Raw genomic sequence first — 17,962 nt, forward strand, 5'->3', positions numbered from 1 at the left:
GTGCTTAGTGTACAGCTTTTTCAAATTAGAAATTACCTGCTGATCCATGGGTTGCAGGATGGCAGTGGTGTTAGGTGGTAGATAGAGAACCTTTATAAACTTGAATTCTTTGAGGATGTCATGTTCGAGGTTTGGTGGGTGAGCAGGAGCATTGTCGAGGATGAGAAGGGCTTGCATGGCCATTCTTCGTATATCAAATAACTCGTATGTCAGGGCACTCGTATCTCAAGGGCCCACTGTGTTATTAAATAATTCAATAATTTTACAAGTTTAATTTGTTTTTTAGCAATCTTTACATTTTATGATTTTGTGTACATTTTGTAATGATTAAACTTAATAGACATAATAAGAAATTTGGTTGTAAAAAATGTTGAGAAATATTTTAATTATATAAAACACACAGAGTAAATTTAAATATGCATATTTGATAATTAAATTTTCAATTTAAACCTTTCTTATGGTATTTAGAAAAACGTTCTCTGTGTACTTTAGAATTTATTTATATATTGTATAGAAAGATAATTTAGATAAATAACTTACAAAAATTTAAAAATTTTTATAATACAGTAGAGAACCATTTATCCGGTATCCAGATAAACGGGAAACCAGAAAACTGGGAAGAATTTTGCTTGGTTTTCCCGCTATTTTAAAGTACTATAAGGATTATAAAAAAAAGCAGAAATTTGACTCATCCTTAAAGTTGAGTAGAGGGAAAGGGGGGAATTCTTCTCCTCACTTGTCCAGAGGAACTTCAATTCTTCCCCTGACCTTGAAGATCATTAGATCTAGAGGGGGAAGGGAAGGGACAAATGTTTTATTTTCTCCTGTGTTTATTTTCTTTTTCTGATAAGCTGCCATCAATCAAACTTAAAGGAGTGGCAAGCTGATTTCGTTTTCTCTTTGATTTACGAGGGGGTGGGGAAAATGTATTGCACAGGCATAGCAATGAATGTTTGAGTTAAGGAACTTGAAACATCTGGCTGAAATGTGAGATTTATTTTAAATCATCCACTTCAGTTACTCAGTTTTGTTATATATTATGGTGAATTGTTTTATTATTTCAGATAATGCATTATTTAATCACCAGTTATATTCATCTATTTGACATCAATTAACAAAACAATATTTTTTTGTTGAATAAATTCTGATTTCTTAGAAATGGGATATCATTAGCAAGTTTTTCTTGATGTGTAATCACATCTGCTTTCATTAAAAATAGTATTTTAATAAAAAAATAAATAAAATAAAAGGAGAAGATTGTTTATTAATTTAAGCATATAATCATTTGCTAATAAAAGCAGGCGATTATTTTATAAAGATTGTAGTTTTTTTTTTTTTTAAATTTTGATTCTGTTTTTCTGATTCCACTGCCTTTTTTTTTTCCTCTCCTTTTAACGTAAATTTCCTACTCAATAAATTAATTATTTTTGATCATAAATTTTATCATTAAGTTTTTTATTTTTTATTTTAATTCCGTTTATCTTATAATATCCTGTATCCTCCAGGTTTTAATACTTATGTTAGTGCCTTTTTTAAATATCGTTTCCGTTCCATAATTTTCAAGTGTTGTTTTTATTTAGATTAATAAGTTTTCTTTTCATCCCCCCCCCAATATAATTAGGTATGAAATATATTGCGTTTTTTAATTATTGATTTTGTTTTATATTAGTTAATTTGGAGACTTTAATTATTATCAAAAAATAAATATGCAAATTACGTATTTTTTAAACTTGTTTTTCTTGTCTAAATTTGCAAATGTTTTTATCCTTTTAAATGTTATTTTTCTACCATTTCTTTTAATTTAGAAGATCTTTTCGTTTTTTCCCTATTTTTAAATATGTTTAACTTTTTCCTTGTAATTTCGGTTTGATAAAACATCGATTAACGGCACTTTTGGCCGATCCAGAAAACCGGGGAATTCAGACATCCGGGATAGCGATGGTCCCGAGCATCCCGGTTAATTGGTTCTCTACTGCAGTGGTTCTTAACCTTTTTAAGCCGCGACCCAAATTTGAGAAATATGTTCATGTCGCGACCCAAAAAAATGTCAAAATTAGGCTGAGTAAGCCACAATGACTTCTTCTAGGAGGTGTTGGTATTACTTATTANTTTCTTATGGTATTTAGAAAAACGTTCTCTGTGTACTTTAGAATTTATTTATATATTGTATAGAAAGATAATTTAGATAAATAACTTACAAAAATTTAAAATTTTTTATAATACATATTAAAGTATTTACTCGATGATATTTAATATATTAATAAAATTATCTAGCTTAAGATTTTTATGGGTAATGCTATATGTGAACTAAATCTCTTGCGTGCTGTAAAAGTTTGCTTACTAAAAATTCAAGTCATTGGGTTGCCAAGAAGAAAAATTTAGTTTTCTTGTGATTCTTATTTAAGATTCTGCATCTCAATACCTATTTTTGAATAGAGGTTATTAAAACAAGTGTTATCCTTTGTATGTTTATAAATTCAATATTTTCTTATAAATCACAAAATAAATTCATTATAAATTTATTATTTTATATAGTATGTAAAATGGAACTTTAATTTTTATATGCAAAATATATTTTTTAAATAAATTGTTAAAAAAATATATGTATTTTGTTAACTGTTTTATTTTTTTTAAAGTATTTTACTTTTGCTCTTTAACAAAACTTTATTTATTTCACCCTCTTGTTTTTTAAAAATTTTTTTATTGAAGTTAATATTTTTTTTATTACTCTGCTAAAAAGCAAATATTTTTTTTTAGATTACCCACAATTTCATTAATACCAGACAACTTAGTGTAGCTATTGCTAAACTACAAGGTTTGACTGGTGAATTAAGAGTAAGTACATTTAGATTGCAACAAATTGAGGTTTATAATGTATTATTATTATTTTACTTATTATTAATTTATTTCTTAAAGAATTGAATTTCATAATTCTTTAATTTATATTTTATTCTATAAACCTTTTCTCAATAAAAAGGAACAATTGATTTATTATTAAATGTAGTTACAGAAAAACAAAAGTCAAATTCTATGAGTAGACTATCTTTCTATTATCACTGTTAATAATATTAGCATAAAAATTCATGTTCATTAACAGATTTGATATAAATTTTTAACATTCTTTTAGTTTTATCTTTCACCAAATTTGTTCAAACAGGGCAATTCTTTTTCATTAGATTGGCCTTATTTTAGATAAAATGCCAAATAGTGTTCCTCTATCCAATGGGAATTCTTCCACAGCATTCTTTAGAAAAATTATAAACTAACAGGTCATGTATGCTTCCCCTTCACCTGACCAACCATTTAAAATTTCCAACTCTTTTTTTTTTCTTCTAAAAATTCTGAATGTGATAAAGACTATCACAATTTAAAATTCAGATAATATAATTTTGAGTAAAACCGTAGCATAATAAAATAAAAGATGCCAATTTTGCTTATTATAGGAAATGTTATTTAATTTGAAACAACATTTTCTACTCATGTGAATTATTCATCATTACCTGCTAATCAATATACTTAGTCATTAACAATCAGTCTACGACAAATAATTTCTTTTAATGACAATCTTGACCACGTTTATAACACATATTTACTTTAGTATCTACTTAGGGATTTTATCTTTATTCTATAATTGGTGTTGAAAAGGTAACCCAGTTCTAAATTTACGACAATAAAGTAGCCTTGTAATTTTGTACCCAATCCAGAAGACAAGGGAACTCCTGGATCAAGCATTTTATATTCTTTTATAACCGTGTTTGATCAGCCGACCCAATTTCAGGTTTACGACTACTGATGTTCAACTCTGTAGCCTTGTAATTTTGAACCAATCCAGAGGACAAGGGAACTCCTGGGTCAGTACCCCCGGAGGTTTGATTTGTTATATGAAAATGGAGGACTTTGTGACTTGACAGATTTAACATGCATCAGTCACCATTTACTACACGGGGATTCTTCATCTGGCAGGGATCGAACCCACGACCACTTGGACATAGGCCCAGTGCCCTACCAACCTGGCTGGGTCGAGCATTGGAAGAAACTGACTTTAATGGAAGACTTTTTGATAGAACTGACCCGCATTTGAGTTACATGGAGAGGAAACTGCCAAGGTTAACCCAGCACGCAAGGGGATTCTTACCCATGATCTTTTTATCACTGTGGTCTGTGCAAGGCGGGAGCAGAATTCTTATCGACCAATCAATGCTTGGATTTGAACCTGGGGCACCTCATTGGTTGGCGAACACTTTATCCCCTGAGCCTCCGTGGTCCTATGTGAGGTTTAAAAAATATCAAATGTCTGCAGCCTTGCTACTTGAAAACTGTATCAAATAAAACCAAAACCAGTAACCATATATATTTGGCATTAAGGATATTAGACAGTTTTAATTTAATTGCGTCCTTTTTTGTTAGAAAAATAATTGATTTACTATAATGAGAGGAATTTAACTTTTTTAAGAAACCAGTTTAAAATAAATAATTTTTAGACATTAACTTTTTACATGAAATAATTTTAAAATATTGACATTGTTTTTGAAAAACTAAAAAACAATTATTTTTTATAAGTTTTTAGTCTTGCATCTTATGGTCTGGAAAAGAATTTTTTAATATATTTTTACATATGTTGCTGAAGTTTGAACTTTCTAAGGCATAAATTTTATCTCTTTTCATCGCTCTAGTGTTATGTTATTGTTAAAATATTTATGTCTTTAAAATTTTCAGCGAATCCCTAAAGTCTTAGCGCAGTCTCATGAATTTGGAAGATGCTTAGGAGATCTTATTATAATGTTAGCACCATTAGCACCTCATTTTTCTTCTGAATTATGGAGTGCATATTGTGGCGCAGTTACAAATTCTAATTATTCTTATGACTTAGTAAGTAAGCAAACTTAGTCTCTATGTTTTATAATATGTTTTTCTTATTATACTGGGTGTTTTTATTTAAACTGAGATAACTCAAAGGAATCTGTTCGGTAATCTAACTAAAGAGATTAAAATGATATGGGAAATAAGCTTTTGTTAAAAAACGGAATCCCAAATTTGATAAGAGAGTGAATAGTCATGAAATCCATATGAAATTTTCTCTCTTAGCTTGAAATATTAGTGTGGTTGCTAAAGTACGGAAATTCATGTTCCATACATCTGTTCCATAATCATTCAAAATCAAAGAGAAACTTGTTACTAGTGTTCTCTATAGCACTAAAATGGTTTTATTGGCCGAATTCTTTGACTATAATAAATTCTTTTTAAAATGTTATCTAATTTTTTCTGTTTTATTTATTTTTCTTATATGTGACCCGTTTTTATTTTTTTATTTCCTTCTATATGCAAGTTCTGGAATTTTTCGGTTGACTCTTCTTTCTTAAATCCTTTAATGAATTTGTTCCGATTATTGCATTGTGCTGAAGATGCCATTATTTATAAAAAGTGGCCACAGAACATGGAAAAGTCTGAGAATTTCATCAGCCTGGAAAAATTAGGGAATTGAATAAAAATACCCAAAATGTTAGAAAAAATAAATTATTCTGACTTTGAGGCAACAAGTCCAATATTTTTTCAAGAATATTGCTCTAGTAAAATGATACAGTAGAAGTCCGATAATCCGGAACGTTCGGGACCGGCTCGGTGCAGGTCTACCGAAAAGTCCGGTCTATCGGGCGGTAATTATAAGAACAATTAGGTTAGTAATTAAACTACAAATACAGTATGCAAATACATAAAACAAGGTTTATTTTACAATTCATATTATGTATGTACACGTACTGTGAAACATATTTCACTTAGATTTAAAAAAGTCACGAATGTCTTTTTGTTTTCTTGACGTTTAGTATAAAATTTATTTCTAATGATATGGAAATCAATAATTTCTGAAGCACTGTAGCTAGTACTAGCCTCAGCAAATGAGATAAACTTATTTAGTGATTCTGCAGCTTCTGCCCAGCTGATTTTTTCCTTTTCTTCCATGCATCTGAGTCACTTTCTTCAATATTTTGAGTAGGCTGAGGGTTTACTACAATGTTGATAATGTCCTCATCGGTTTGTTCTTGTTCAACAGGCTCATTCTCGTCAATTAGAAGCCACTCCTCTACCTCATCTTCAAGCAGGTTTTTCAAGGGATTGTCAGCACTTTCAACGACATCCAAAACTTTGGTCAGAGCGTCTTGATGGTTTTCTTCCTCATCAGTCTGTAGAGTTAGGTCAGATGCAGGGTTTACAGCTACAGTTTTCTCCAGCATTTTTGGAGTGTTGTATTTTTTACCTGGTTCCAAGACAGTGCAATAGCATAGACGGCATCTTTTACTGTAAACTGTTTTTGAAAATCAGTCACGTCACAGTCAGTATTTAACAGGCCTTAAATAAAAGACCTTCTATAAAAGCATTTAAAATTTTGAATAACCCCTTGGTCCATGGGTTGAATCAAAGATCTTACGTTAGGTGGGAGCAGAGAATCAACAATATTTCCAGAAACTAACTCATCTACTGGCGGGTGGGCTTTGCAATTGTCCAAAAGAAGGATGGCTTTAGTATCTTCTGGTAGACCAAGGCTTTTGAAGGATTCCTTGACCTCAGGCACAAAGTGGTGAAAAAACCAGTCTTTAAAGAGGGCGGCAGTCATCCAAGCATTTGATTGAGCATCGTATTGGACAGGCAAGTGTGTAACATTCTTAAAAGCCCTGGGTTTTGCAGATTTACCTATCACAAAAGGGGTCACTTGGTGGTTTCCAGACGCATTAGCACACAGCAAAACGGTTAATCTATCTTTGTTTTTTTTAAAACCCTTGGCTGGTTTTTCTCCTTCCCCAGCTAGTGTAGATGTTGGTAAACATCGCCACAATAGCCCTGTTTCATCAGCATTGTAAATCTGTTCAGGTGTTAAATCATTATCAGCCACGTTTTTCTCAAACTCGTCTTTGTATTTTTCTGTATAGTTTTGGTTTGCTGAAAGTGTTTCTCCAGTTACATCAAGTCTTCGAATTCCATGCCGAAACTTAAAGTTTCTGAGCCAACCATCAGAATAATTATATTCACTTTCAGCAGCTCCTAAATCTTGGCCGAATTTCTTTGCCTTTTCAGCAATCATTGGCCCTGTTATCGGCTTTCCTTCAGAACGTACTACACTAAACCATTTGAACAATACACTATCTAGCTGTTCCAGTTTTTTTTTTTTTTAATGTTTGTCTAGAAGCCAATTTTTCAGTTGTTACCGATTGAGAAGCAAACTTCATTAGTTCATCTTTTTGTTTTTTAATGTCATAAATAGTTGCTGAGCCAATATTAAACTCATTCATTAAAACATTTTTATTCTCGCCTTTTGATGATTTCTAGTTTCTGATTGAGAGTCAGTGTTACGTGTTTTCGTTTCTCTCCTTTTGAACTCGGAAGGCTTGGGTTTTGAAAACATGATCACTGTACAGTTAGAACGAAAATCACTTTTTTTATAAATAGTTTAAAAAGTTATGTTTACAGCGATGTGAGAGAACACAAAACAACAACGCACAAAAAAATGGCGAAGACGCTTCGTGATTGATTAACGAAGCTGCACAGCACCTGTTGTTTCCGAACAATACCGAGTGCTTCCGGATGATCCCGAAAACTTCAGATTAGCTCTCGAGCGTTTTTATTTGCTTTAAAGACACACTTTTGGAGAAAACCAAAATTTTTACAATTTTCCGGAGCGATGCCAAACTATCGGGCATTCCGGACTGTTGGATGCCGGACTAATGGACTTCTACTGTATATATATTTTTTATTTATTATTTTTTTAAAAACAAAATCGTTTCTTTTCAACTCATGTAACAAGTAAAAATGTTATGTATTGCATTTTGTATTAGGAATTTTTTCTTTCAGTGTTTGCGACAACCCTGTTATTATATCAATGGCTATTTTAATTTTCTCTCCATAATCATAAAAATATCATGCTTAAGTTTGATTTCTGTCCTTGTTAACCTAGTTTTTAACTATGATTATAATTTCTTTGAAAGAATTTAGCATTGTTTGAATTATTTCAGTGTTTCCTTATTTGTTTACTTTTTCTTTGATATTTTGAATCATTATATTATTGTAATCAAGTAGTTTCTATATTTCATCAAATATGTAAAGTTATTCTCTATCTGTTACATACATCGATTCTTACTTATATAGGTTTGATATTAAAAAATAAAATTCCTCATATTTTAATAATGTTTTATACAAATTTGTTTATTATGTATCTAAATTCTATTTTGTGTTGTATACTTTCTTTTTGTCTCTTAGTTGTTCAGATTAGCGTAATTTTAGCTATTTTTGTTATTTAGAAATCTCCTGTTTTGCTTCAAAATTGGCCTAAAATGGATGTGAATTGCAATATGCAGATTAACATAAAGGTATTATCATTATTTCTTAAAGTTTTTACTATTTGAATAATTTTTGAGATCTTGCAAGATTAAATGAATTGAAAAAAAAACAAAAAACAATGCTTTTATATGTATTCAGTATCATTTTATGTAATACAAAATGCTATTTTTTAGGGATAAAAAATGAGGTAATTTTAGTTTTTAAACAAAATCAAATTTTAACTTCACATAAGTTTACAAAGTTATATAAGTTTGTAATACTTAAGTTTCATAAGTTTAGTAAGCAATAAGTTTAATTACAGCTTATAACTATTAAAAAATAAATTGAAATATAATCTAATTGTATCTGTAGTAAGAAAGTTTATCTTTGTGGTTATGGGAACTGTGTAAAAATCACCATAAAAAGAGTTAAAAGAGAGACATTTAGTTTAGTACATATTTATAGCCTCTTAAAACAGCGATGTTTTATTTTTTTCTTTTATACTTTTATATTAAGTTAATTTCTTAAAAAACATTTTGCACAGTTTGTTTTTACATTCTACTAAAATAAATTAACAAAACTACACTTTATCTAAACATTATAGAGTATATTTTGTGCTAAGTAAACTAAAATAAATAAGAGCATGAATAAAGCATAAATGAAAGAACAGAAAGGGAAATGTATTCTATAATTCACATAAGTATCATGTTAACGTGGTGTTGCATGTTTTTTATTTTATTTTATAACCATCGTTGAACAGCCAGAATTTGTATCAACCAGCTTTTGCAGGGATTCGAACCCTGATAACCAAATTGGCCGACGAACGCTTTGTCCCTTGAGCCGCCACGGCTCTTTTGCATGTATTTTATTTTATAACCATAGTTGAACAGCCGACCCAACTATGAATTTATGACTACTGATGTTCAATTCCGTAGTTTGAACCCAATCCAGAAGCCAAGAGAACTCCTGGATCAAGTATTGAGAGAAATTTGCCTTCTTGGACAGCTTTTTGATAGAACTAACTCGCATTTGCGTTACATGGAGAGGAAAAACACGAAAACCTCCAGCAATTAACCTGAGGGAAACCACTGAGGACATTTTAGATCAGCAATATGTCCAGTCTGTGATGGGTGTGGAATTCATTTTTTCACTCGATAATTTCGTTACAATTCCATCCGAAATTCACAATGCCCTTTTTTATTTTTTTGCAGCAGTTATTGCTCTGAATTTCTAATAGATTTTATAATCTCGCTATTTCTAATACATAAGTATTACCACACACAAATTTCAAGTCACACATTTCAGTAATCACTTCTTGACACTTTCCATTGGCCAAGATTTCATCTTTGATCAACATTGTTTTGATGTTCCCTTTTCATGCAGTTTTTGCGTTGAACTATCCAATAATTTTTAAGATCGTACTTATTTATTTTCGTTTTCAATATGAGATTACGCTTTTCAATATGATTCAAAAATTTTTTAAAAATTTCTCTATCTGGAAAAGCTTAGATAAACTAGTTTTTTCTTTATAATTTAATTATCTTAACATAATTATTAATGAGTGGTTTTTTTTAAAAATTAATTAATGATTATTAAATAAAGTGAAATTGTAGTTATTATTATATATTATTCTTAAGCAATTATTTAATCTTAAAATAAACCCCTCTTTGTTTAATAAATTTTAGTCTTGTTATTTAATTAAATTTTTAGTTAAAAATATAGTCTTATTTTAGTTGAGAAAAATTCAAATTCAGTTTCAGATAATAATTTAATTTTAAATGCAAACTTAAAAATTATAGGACTTAACTGTAAGTTCATATTTATTTTTTTACATTTAAGTTGCCAACTTGCAATTATTAACGTTCCATATTAATTCTTAACCAGTTACAGAGATTTGTCTTTGATTCATAACTGAAATTGAAATTTCTAATATTTTCATTTAAAAAATAAACTATAAAGAAGTATAGAAAAATTTAGAAAATCTGAACTTAATTTTTAATAGTAATTTAAAAATACAGTCGGACTTCTATTTTGCGAATTTCTCTATTTTGCGATTCTTTTCTTCGAGGAACCAAGAACATTTTGCGAATTTCTTCGTAAAATAACTTCCAAATAGCGAAGTGAATTTTCTATTTAACGAACTTTTTTTTGAGATCCACTTTTCCCATTTCCCTAAATATTTCAGAACATTTCAAACTTGTTAACGCATTTTATGGGGTAAATGACCTTGAATTGATTTTCGAAGCCACTTTACTTTAAAAGAAAGCGGTAAAATCTTTTTCCCTTTTTGTTTGCATTTCAAATGAAAAACTCAGTTAAAACTAACGGATCTTATCAGTAGTAATTAAACTTATGAACGCATGTGCCAATGTAGTATATTTAAAATTACTTTTATAATAAATGCAGTTATAATTTTATACACAAATTTAGCGTTTTTTAGTTGAAAATGTATGTAGCATGATAATGTAACACTGGATAATGTTTTGCTCTATTCTTGCTTTCCATGCAGATTTCTTTGGTGGTTAAGATAGATAAAGATAAAGGTGTATCAATTGTTATTTTAATTACATCTAGTGTTTATGAATTTAAAACCTGTTTTGTATTGTTAAAGTATTTCAAAAGGTGATTTTCCAATTAACGAATTTTCCATACAACGAACTTATTATCGAGATTTAGCGACTTCGTTAAATAGAGGTCCGACTGTACTTTAAAATGAATGATGCTATACAGATCATATGCTATAACTGCATTTCTTAAAACGTCATCGCATTCCTACCATAACTGGTATTTTATTTTTTTATACTTTTGCCCTTTCATCCTTTTACTTCTCTTATTTTGGATAAATAAATTTAATATTTTAGTTAATATTTGGCCAGTAAGTTGTAAAATACAAATTATTTTATTTTAAAAGATGTCATAAATAAAATAAAAAAAAATTTCCTAAAGACAACCCTGATTCTGTGCTCACACTTATCTACCAAAATACCACACTTGTGTACCAAAAATGCATCCATACTTTTATGACCGTTGGCCAGTTGCTACTATTTATAATATGCTACTATTCATAAATATTTTCTTGAAAAATAAAAGATATCTATTTAAAAGTAGTTGTACAATTCATTTTTTGAAATCCAACAAATAAGACTGGAATTGCATTTGAAATATTTGTATTTTTCTTCTTCTTGTAAGCCCAATTTAGTATTTTATAATAAAAACAAAAATTGCATCTGACTCATTTCATTTTGAATTAGCTGAATGGTGATGATTGTGATTGTATACCCATTTCCCGCCTGGAATTACTCAACTTATCTGAAGAAAAAGCAATCAGCATAGCTTTATCTCGTGAGAAAGTGTTAGATAATCTGAATGGCGCAAAAGTGAAGTACGTTCGCTATAAAATCTGGCCTGATTATGATCCTGAAGTACAAATAATATTTAAGCCATTAGGAAAAAAGTCAAAGAAGTATAAACCCTTCAAAAATTCAATGACTGCATAGATTTTTTTTGTGTCAACGAAACTGTATATAATGTAAATAAATGAGTTTTTTAATTGTATTCGATAGTTCTCTCATTTTTTTAATTGTTTATTTTTTGAAATATGTATCTCTCATATTTTGCCCAGTATAGTTTTTGTTGTACAGTTTTGTAGTAGTAATTTGAACACTTTGAATAAAATACGTTTTTTTAGCACTAAAAATACTTATAAATATAGAGTAAATAGGTTACAGTTATGTATGGAGCTCATTGGTGAGGCGTCACTCCATAAATTTCGGCCTACTTTTAAAAAAATTATTAATTATTTTTTTAGAAATGACTTCATTCGTAAACATAGATTCTCCTCCTTCAGGAATGATTCATTTGTCCCTCCTCTTTCTTAGAACGATTGTTTTTTAATATAGTCCTCGATTTCAGTAATCACTTCATCTCATTCTTATTTGGGTACCAGGGCATATGGGAATTGATGGTAATGAAAGAGCTGATGAACTCGCAAAACAGGGATCCTCTTTCAATCCAATAGGAACGGAACCCTTCTGTGGAATCAATATGAAGACTACAAAGAAGGCTGTCCTAAAATGGGAAAAACAGGAGATGAACAAAGTTTGGCGCAATTCTCCTGGACAAAAACATGCTAAAAGCATGATCAGCAGCCCTTCTGCAAAAATTGCTTCTGAAATTCTTAGGCTCCCAAGATTGAAGATTCAAACAATTGTAGGCTTCATCACTGGGCATTATCATTTCAGGAAACATCTACATAGATTGGGACTTTTCGAACAAGAACCAATATGTCGGAAATGCCGTGAAGAGGTAGAATCAGCACATCACATCCTATACGAATGTGATGCCCTCGCCCTTACGCGCCTCACTACCTTAGGCAATCCATATCCTAAAGAGCTTCACCTTAATTCCATTAAGGGACTGTCAGACTATATTAATAAAGTAGGCGACCCGAGACAATGGAACTAGGAAAAATTGGGCTTGGAGTATGGTACAAAATGCAACATGTGCAGAGGTGCCACATATCTGACAAGCTCAAGCAAGAAGAAGAAGAAGAAGAATCACTTCATCTATTTAGGGAAGTTACCCAAGTGGATTTTGATCAAAGTAGTACCGTTGCGGAATTTGGATCGAACCTGGTTCACCTCATTGGAAAGCGAACGCTCTATCTCTCCAATGTTTTATAACCGTCGTTGAGCAGCCGACCCAATTTTGGGCTTACGACTACTAATGTTTAACTCCGTAGTCTTGCCATTTTGAACCAATCCAGAAGACAAGGAAACTCCTGGCTCAATACCCCTAGGGCAGTGTACCACCAGGGGTACGGGAACAGTTTAGCGGGGAGACGCGTTCTTATGCGAAATATCTTACAACAAAAGAAAATTTCAAAACATTTTATTTTAAAATAATGCTAGCCATGAAAATTTACGATTACCTATTTTTCTATTGGCCATTTTTTGCGGAGTCAACAGTTAATAATTAGTGGTATCAACAGCCAGTTGTGATTTTTAAGTTTTGTGCAATTTTTTTATAGTAAAAAATACATTTATTTTTTTATTAGTAGTACACGGCGTTGCGAAAAGTTTAGAAAGGATACACAAAAATCATAAGTTTGGGAAACACTGCCCTAGAGGTATGATTTTTTATGGGAACATGGAGGACTTTGTGGTTTGACAGATTTAAAGTGCATCAGTCACCATTTATTATACGGGGAGTCTTCGTCCAGCGGGGATCGAATCCATGAACATGGGTTCAGTGTCCTAACCACCAAGCTATCCCGGCCCTATGTTTTATTTTATTTTATAACCGTCGTTGGACAGCCGACCCAATTTTACTGATCAAAAATCTCATTCCTTATAAAATGCAATAGTTCAATTCTATTACTTCAAAACAAAATAAACATTGAAATAAGACATCATCAGATGTTACTGTAGAATTCGCGATCGCAACGAACTATAGGGGGCGTTGTTGTATGAGACTAATACCTGCGAATTCTATATGAACAGTCATTCATTTACTCTAGAGACGTCTTTAATGTAGCGTGTAGCATTGCAACGTTCCTTCTTTATCTTGGCTAATTAAATTTAAAAAAGAAAAATGTTTAATATCCTTTCTTATGCAAACGAAAACAAAATGGTATCTCTTTTTTTTAGAGAAGGAACATCCAAAACACATCGAAAAAATATTTGCACATAAACAGAAAAAAATAAGTATCTTCTTATAAGAGTTAAAACCTAATTCCCGAGATATAGTTTTACTAAATTTAATGATATAACATGAAAGGCCTATTTAAACTTTACTTTCCGTAGTTTTAAGAATCATGTTACTTCAAAAATTAAAATGAACAAAAAATATACATAAGCCTCATTTTATGAAATTTAATTTAGTAAAAAAAGTTTTTTGACAACAATTTTTATCAAAAAATTTCAAGTTTCAATAAAAATCATTATTTAGAAACTAAAAAACGTAAAATAAAGAATGCTTACGATACAAAGCAAAAAAGAAAAAACCAATTCTAAAAATTCCTTACATTAAAATAAACAACTTTCATGTTTTTTCTTTTTTGATTCATAATCGGACGCAGAAAACCATTCTATAGAAAACTATCATCAAATAAGAAAAAAATTACTTAAAAGTAAAATTTTTTATTTTATAAAAATTAACACTTACCTGCTTTATAAATCAGAAGAATTCCAAAATGATTTGTTCTTCGATTTTTGTTACCATTTTTTAGTGCTACGAAAATGCGTCTTTGGGATTTGCCAAAAATAGAACAAGATGCAATTTTATTTTTTCAGGAGCGAAATATTTTGCCCATTGTCCACCGAAATCCGATAAACTACTTTGATTTTAAATAAAGTGTTTCATTTTATGATTTGTCACAAAAATTTTAGGTGTAGATTGGCGGCACTTAAAAACAGCCAAATCTGTAGCTGCTGTGGCGTTAATACATAAGTACCGAATTTTTATTCATACTTTTCTGAATCATATTACTTGAAACATTAGAATATGCAAGAAGTATACATAAACACATAATGTTATACCATTTATGTTTTCAAAAAAAGTATTTTGACAACAATTTTTATCAAAAAATTATAAACTATAAAACGGAAAATAAAGAATTCTTAGGATAAAAAACGATTTTAAGAATTCTTTACATTGAAATAAAAACTTTCATATAGTTTCTTTTCTTATAGTTCTTAATCAGACGTAAGAAACCATTCTGTAGAGAACTATCATCAAATAAGAAAAAAAAGTTTTACAAGCTAATTTTTTATTATAAAAATCATAACACTTACCTTCTTTATAAATCCGTAGAGTTCCAAATGAAATGTTCTTCGTTTGAAAGTTTTATTTTCAAATAATATGTGCATAGATTATCCCTTTATTACTTTTAGATAACATACCACACATCAAAATTTTATAATTGTAAGATCTCGATATGAATTTGAATATGTAGCTTAAAAACAGAACAGCTGAATTCTAGTTGAAATTATCTATTCTTTCAAAACTAAGAAATACTTACCAAGAAAACGATAAAAAATTTATTAATCATCAGCACAAATGACACTATTTCAAGTAATTTGGTTGATTCTTTATTGTTGTTTTCCGAATTATATAGATACAGAAATATATACTGTTCTATAACAAAAAAGAGTATTCTATAACTATTGCAGTTCTTGACGTTCTGAATTCACATTTATTTATTGGAATGATGAAAGCAATGTTGACTTCATTTTAATTTGTAATGAATTGAAGACAAAATAAATTATTTTACCGTAATATACACATCTGTAACAGCAAGTGATCATGAAATTGTAAGTTATGTTCTTGGTAATAGAAAGGAAAAAATTAAGGAGAAATTGTTCTTCAAATGCTTGGCGTGTTCTGCTTCAATGTTTGGCATGTTCTGGTTACTTTTTTCAAGTTCTTCAGCTTTTCCTTAGGGAAATTTTGATTTTTATTTGCTGCTAAGAAAATGGCGTCCGTCATGGCCAATGATTCTTATGGAACTAAATAAAAACGTGATAAATAAGGTCTGATATTTACAGGCTCCCGCTAGACGGCGTACTCGAGCGTTGCGATCGCGAATTCTTCTGCTAATGGTTTTCTATAAATTAAATAACAACATTATTAAAAATCTTCATTTATAAACTAAATAATTATCAGAAAAAATTTTCAACTTTGATTTATAATAATTTTGACTTAAAATAAGTAATGTTCTCCAATTTAAATTATAATTGGGGCTTATCTCCTATATCTATAGTTGCTCGCCAACCTTCCTTCGGAATTGCTTACACAGTTCTTCACAAATATTTTCACCATCTAAGAAAGCTTCGCACACTTATTTTACATTATCTGAAATTGAAATAATATACATATGTTAAAAAAAAAAAAATTCAAAATGAAATTGGGTATAATATAAAAAAAACACAACTACTTCCACTTAGTAGGAATAACATTTACCATGACGCAATGCTAAATTCTTTGCCACTATCCACATAAATCAATTATTAATCAAAAATCGAATATCAATTACTTTTCTTTATAATGCAATAAAATCTGGCGAGCAGCTATTTAAACGATCAAGCACTTCGTTTGTTTATTTGTGGCTTGAAGTTAGGCTCGCAGAAAATGCCGTTCATGGGTTAAATTTAGTAGGAATAACACAACCTGTGACGTAGGCTATAGTATACCCAATTGCATATACTTGTTTAGTTGCCAATAATGGAAATTCTAATAAAAAAACGCCGTTATTTTTATCTCTTTCCTGTTATTTTTTTCAAATTTCCATCAGCATTAAGTATGTTTAAATAATTTAATGCAACCCGAAAGAAAAGAAAACACTACGTTCGTTTAGAAAGAAAATTCAATTCGAGAAACCGAAATGGAACTCTAATTCAAAAATTTTAACATTACAGTTACACTTTTACTTTTTCGTGATATTAAATGTGTTTTAATTATCAAGCTCAATACGAAAGAAAATGTTTAATTTAAAATTCAATCCGAAAAATAATTAAAAATATTAAATTTTTTTTATTTAAAAGGTTATTATTTCAGTTTGGTTCTCTCCAAAAGACGGAGAAAAAATTTATTAACTCCGAAATTTTTCTAAATGTTAAACGTTTTTATACCTTCAGGCGAGATAGATAGTACGTAGTAGAAAAAAAAATTCAAGTTGGGTACCTGCTGCTAGTGACGTCATTGAAGGTAATTTGTAAGCGTTTGTCGATTTAGAAGCCTATCAGATTCGCCACACGCGAGTCGCCGCTTACCTTACAGAACAGGTATCCAATTAAATTTGATTTAAATCATCACTATACTTCTTCTCGAGTTGCAACAACCCAATGAAAGGCAATTAGTTTTTCCTTTACAACGAAAAACCATATTTATGAAGCGTTTAATAGCTCAAAAACGAATTCGAAATTTAAGCAAAAGGAGAAAAATCAATATTTTCAAACGTATGAGTAAGTGGCTGTCTAAATAAAAATCATAATTCGTTTTCTAATCTAATAGTTTTCGTTAAATTTAATAGCACGACGTAGTAAAAAAAAAAAAAACTGACTCAAAATAATTTTACTAAGGATCGTATCCATAGCATATTAACAGAATAATGTTCTTAAGCATTTCTCGAGAAATGTGCAGAATGACATTTTTTTTCAGTTAACATTTTCTGAAACAACAATGACTGTTCCCCCCTTTTTTTAATATAGAGATTTAAAGTACTTTTAAACGTATATTGTGGGAGAAGAGTTTTAAAAAAATTATTTACTTGTTGGTTGGTGAATGTAAAAAATATTAATTTTCTAGAACATAAACATTGGATGAAAAATAAAAAATGGGATTAAGTCGAAAACAGATATCTTTGGATAACTTAATCGAATCGTGAAGCATTTTTATCCTCCCTTCTCTAATAAGCGCTTCGATAAGCAAATAATTATCGCTTGGAGAGAGTGCTTTCAACTAACAAAGATTTCGTTCCATTGGATCGAGCTTTGTCCTTAACAGGTAAGAATTTAAAATTTTAATCTAGATAAGCACTGTAAAAATGAATGATTTGCTTAGCCATTAGTGTTATATGCATTGTAGTATTATACAGTTAAGACCTCACCTTTTCGTTGTTTTTTTGACCCTTCAGAAGAAAAAAAAGTAACACGAT

General features: G+C 30.0%; 2 protein-coding genes across 6 annotated transcripts in view; both read left to right on the forward strand.

Annotated features, from left to right (window-relative positions):
- LOC107438823 (Leucyl-tRNA synthetase, mitochondrial) overlaps positions 1–11,862 on the forward strand; it is a 39,691-nt gene extending 27,829 nt beyond the window's left edge. For 3 of the 4 annotated variants that reach the window (XM_043046585.2, XM_043046584.2, XM_043046593.2), the window contains 4 exons: positions 2,758–2,835; positions 4,717–4,869; positions 8,289–8,357; positions 11,559–11,862. In XM_043046585.2, coding sequence (XP_042902519.1) covers positions 2,758–2,835; positions 4,717–4,869; positions 8,289–8,357; positions 11,559–11,804 — 546 coding nt within the window. In that variant the 3' untranslated portion in view covers positions 11,805–11,862. Of the gene's footprint in view, positions 1–2,757; positions 2,836–4,716; positions 4,874–8,288; positions 8,358–11,558 lie in introns of all 4 variants that reach the window. The other variant, XM_043046588.2, reaches the window with a different exon arrangement.
- Positions 11,863–17,139: 5,277 nt separating this feature from the next.
- The window catches only part of LOC107438826 (glucose dehydrogenase [FAD, quinone]-like), a 34,445-nt gene continuing 33,622 nt past the window's right edge, over positions 17,140–17,962 (forward strand). Inside the window, exon 1 of one of the 2 annotated variants that reach the window (XM_071180288.1) lies at positions 17,140–17,811. The gene's annotated coding sequence lies outside the window, so the exon portion shown is untranslated. The remainder of the gene's footprint in view (positions 17,812–17,962) is intronic. The other variant, XM_071180290.1, reaches the window with a different exon arrangement.

Source organism: Parasteatoda tepidariorum, chromosome 4 (genome assembly GCF_043381705.1).
Source record: "Parasteatoda tepidariorum isolate YZ-2023 chromosome 4, CAS_Ptep_4.0, whole genome shotgun sequence".
NCBI classification, from domain to species: Eukaryota; Metazoa; Arthropoda; class Arachnida; order Araneae; family Theridiidae; genus Parasteatoda; species Parasteatoda tepidariorum.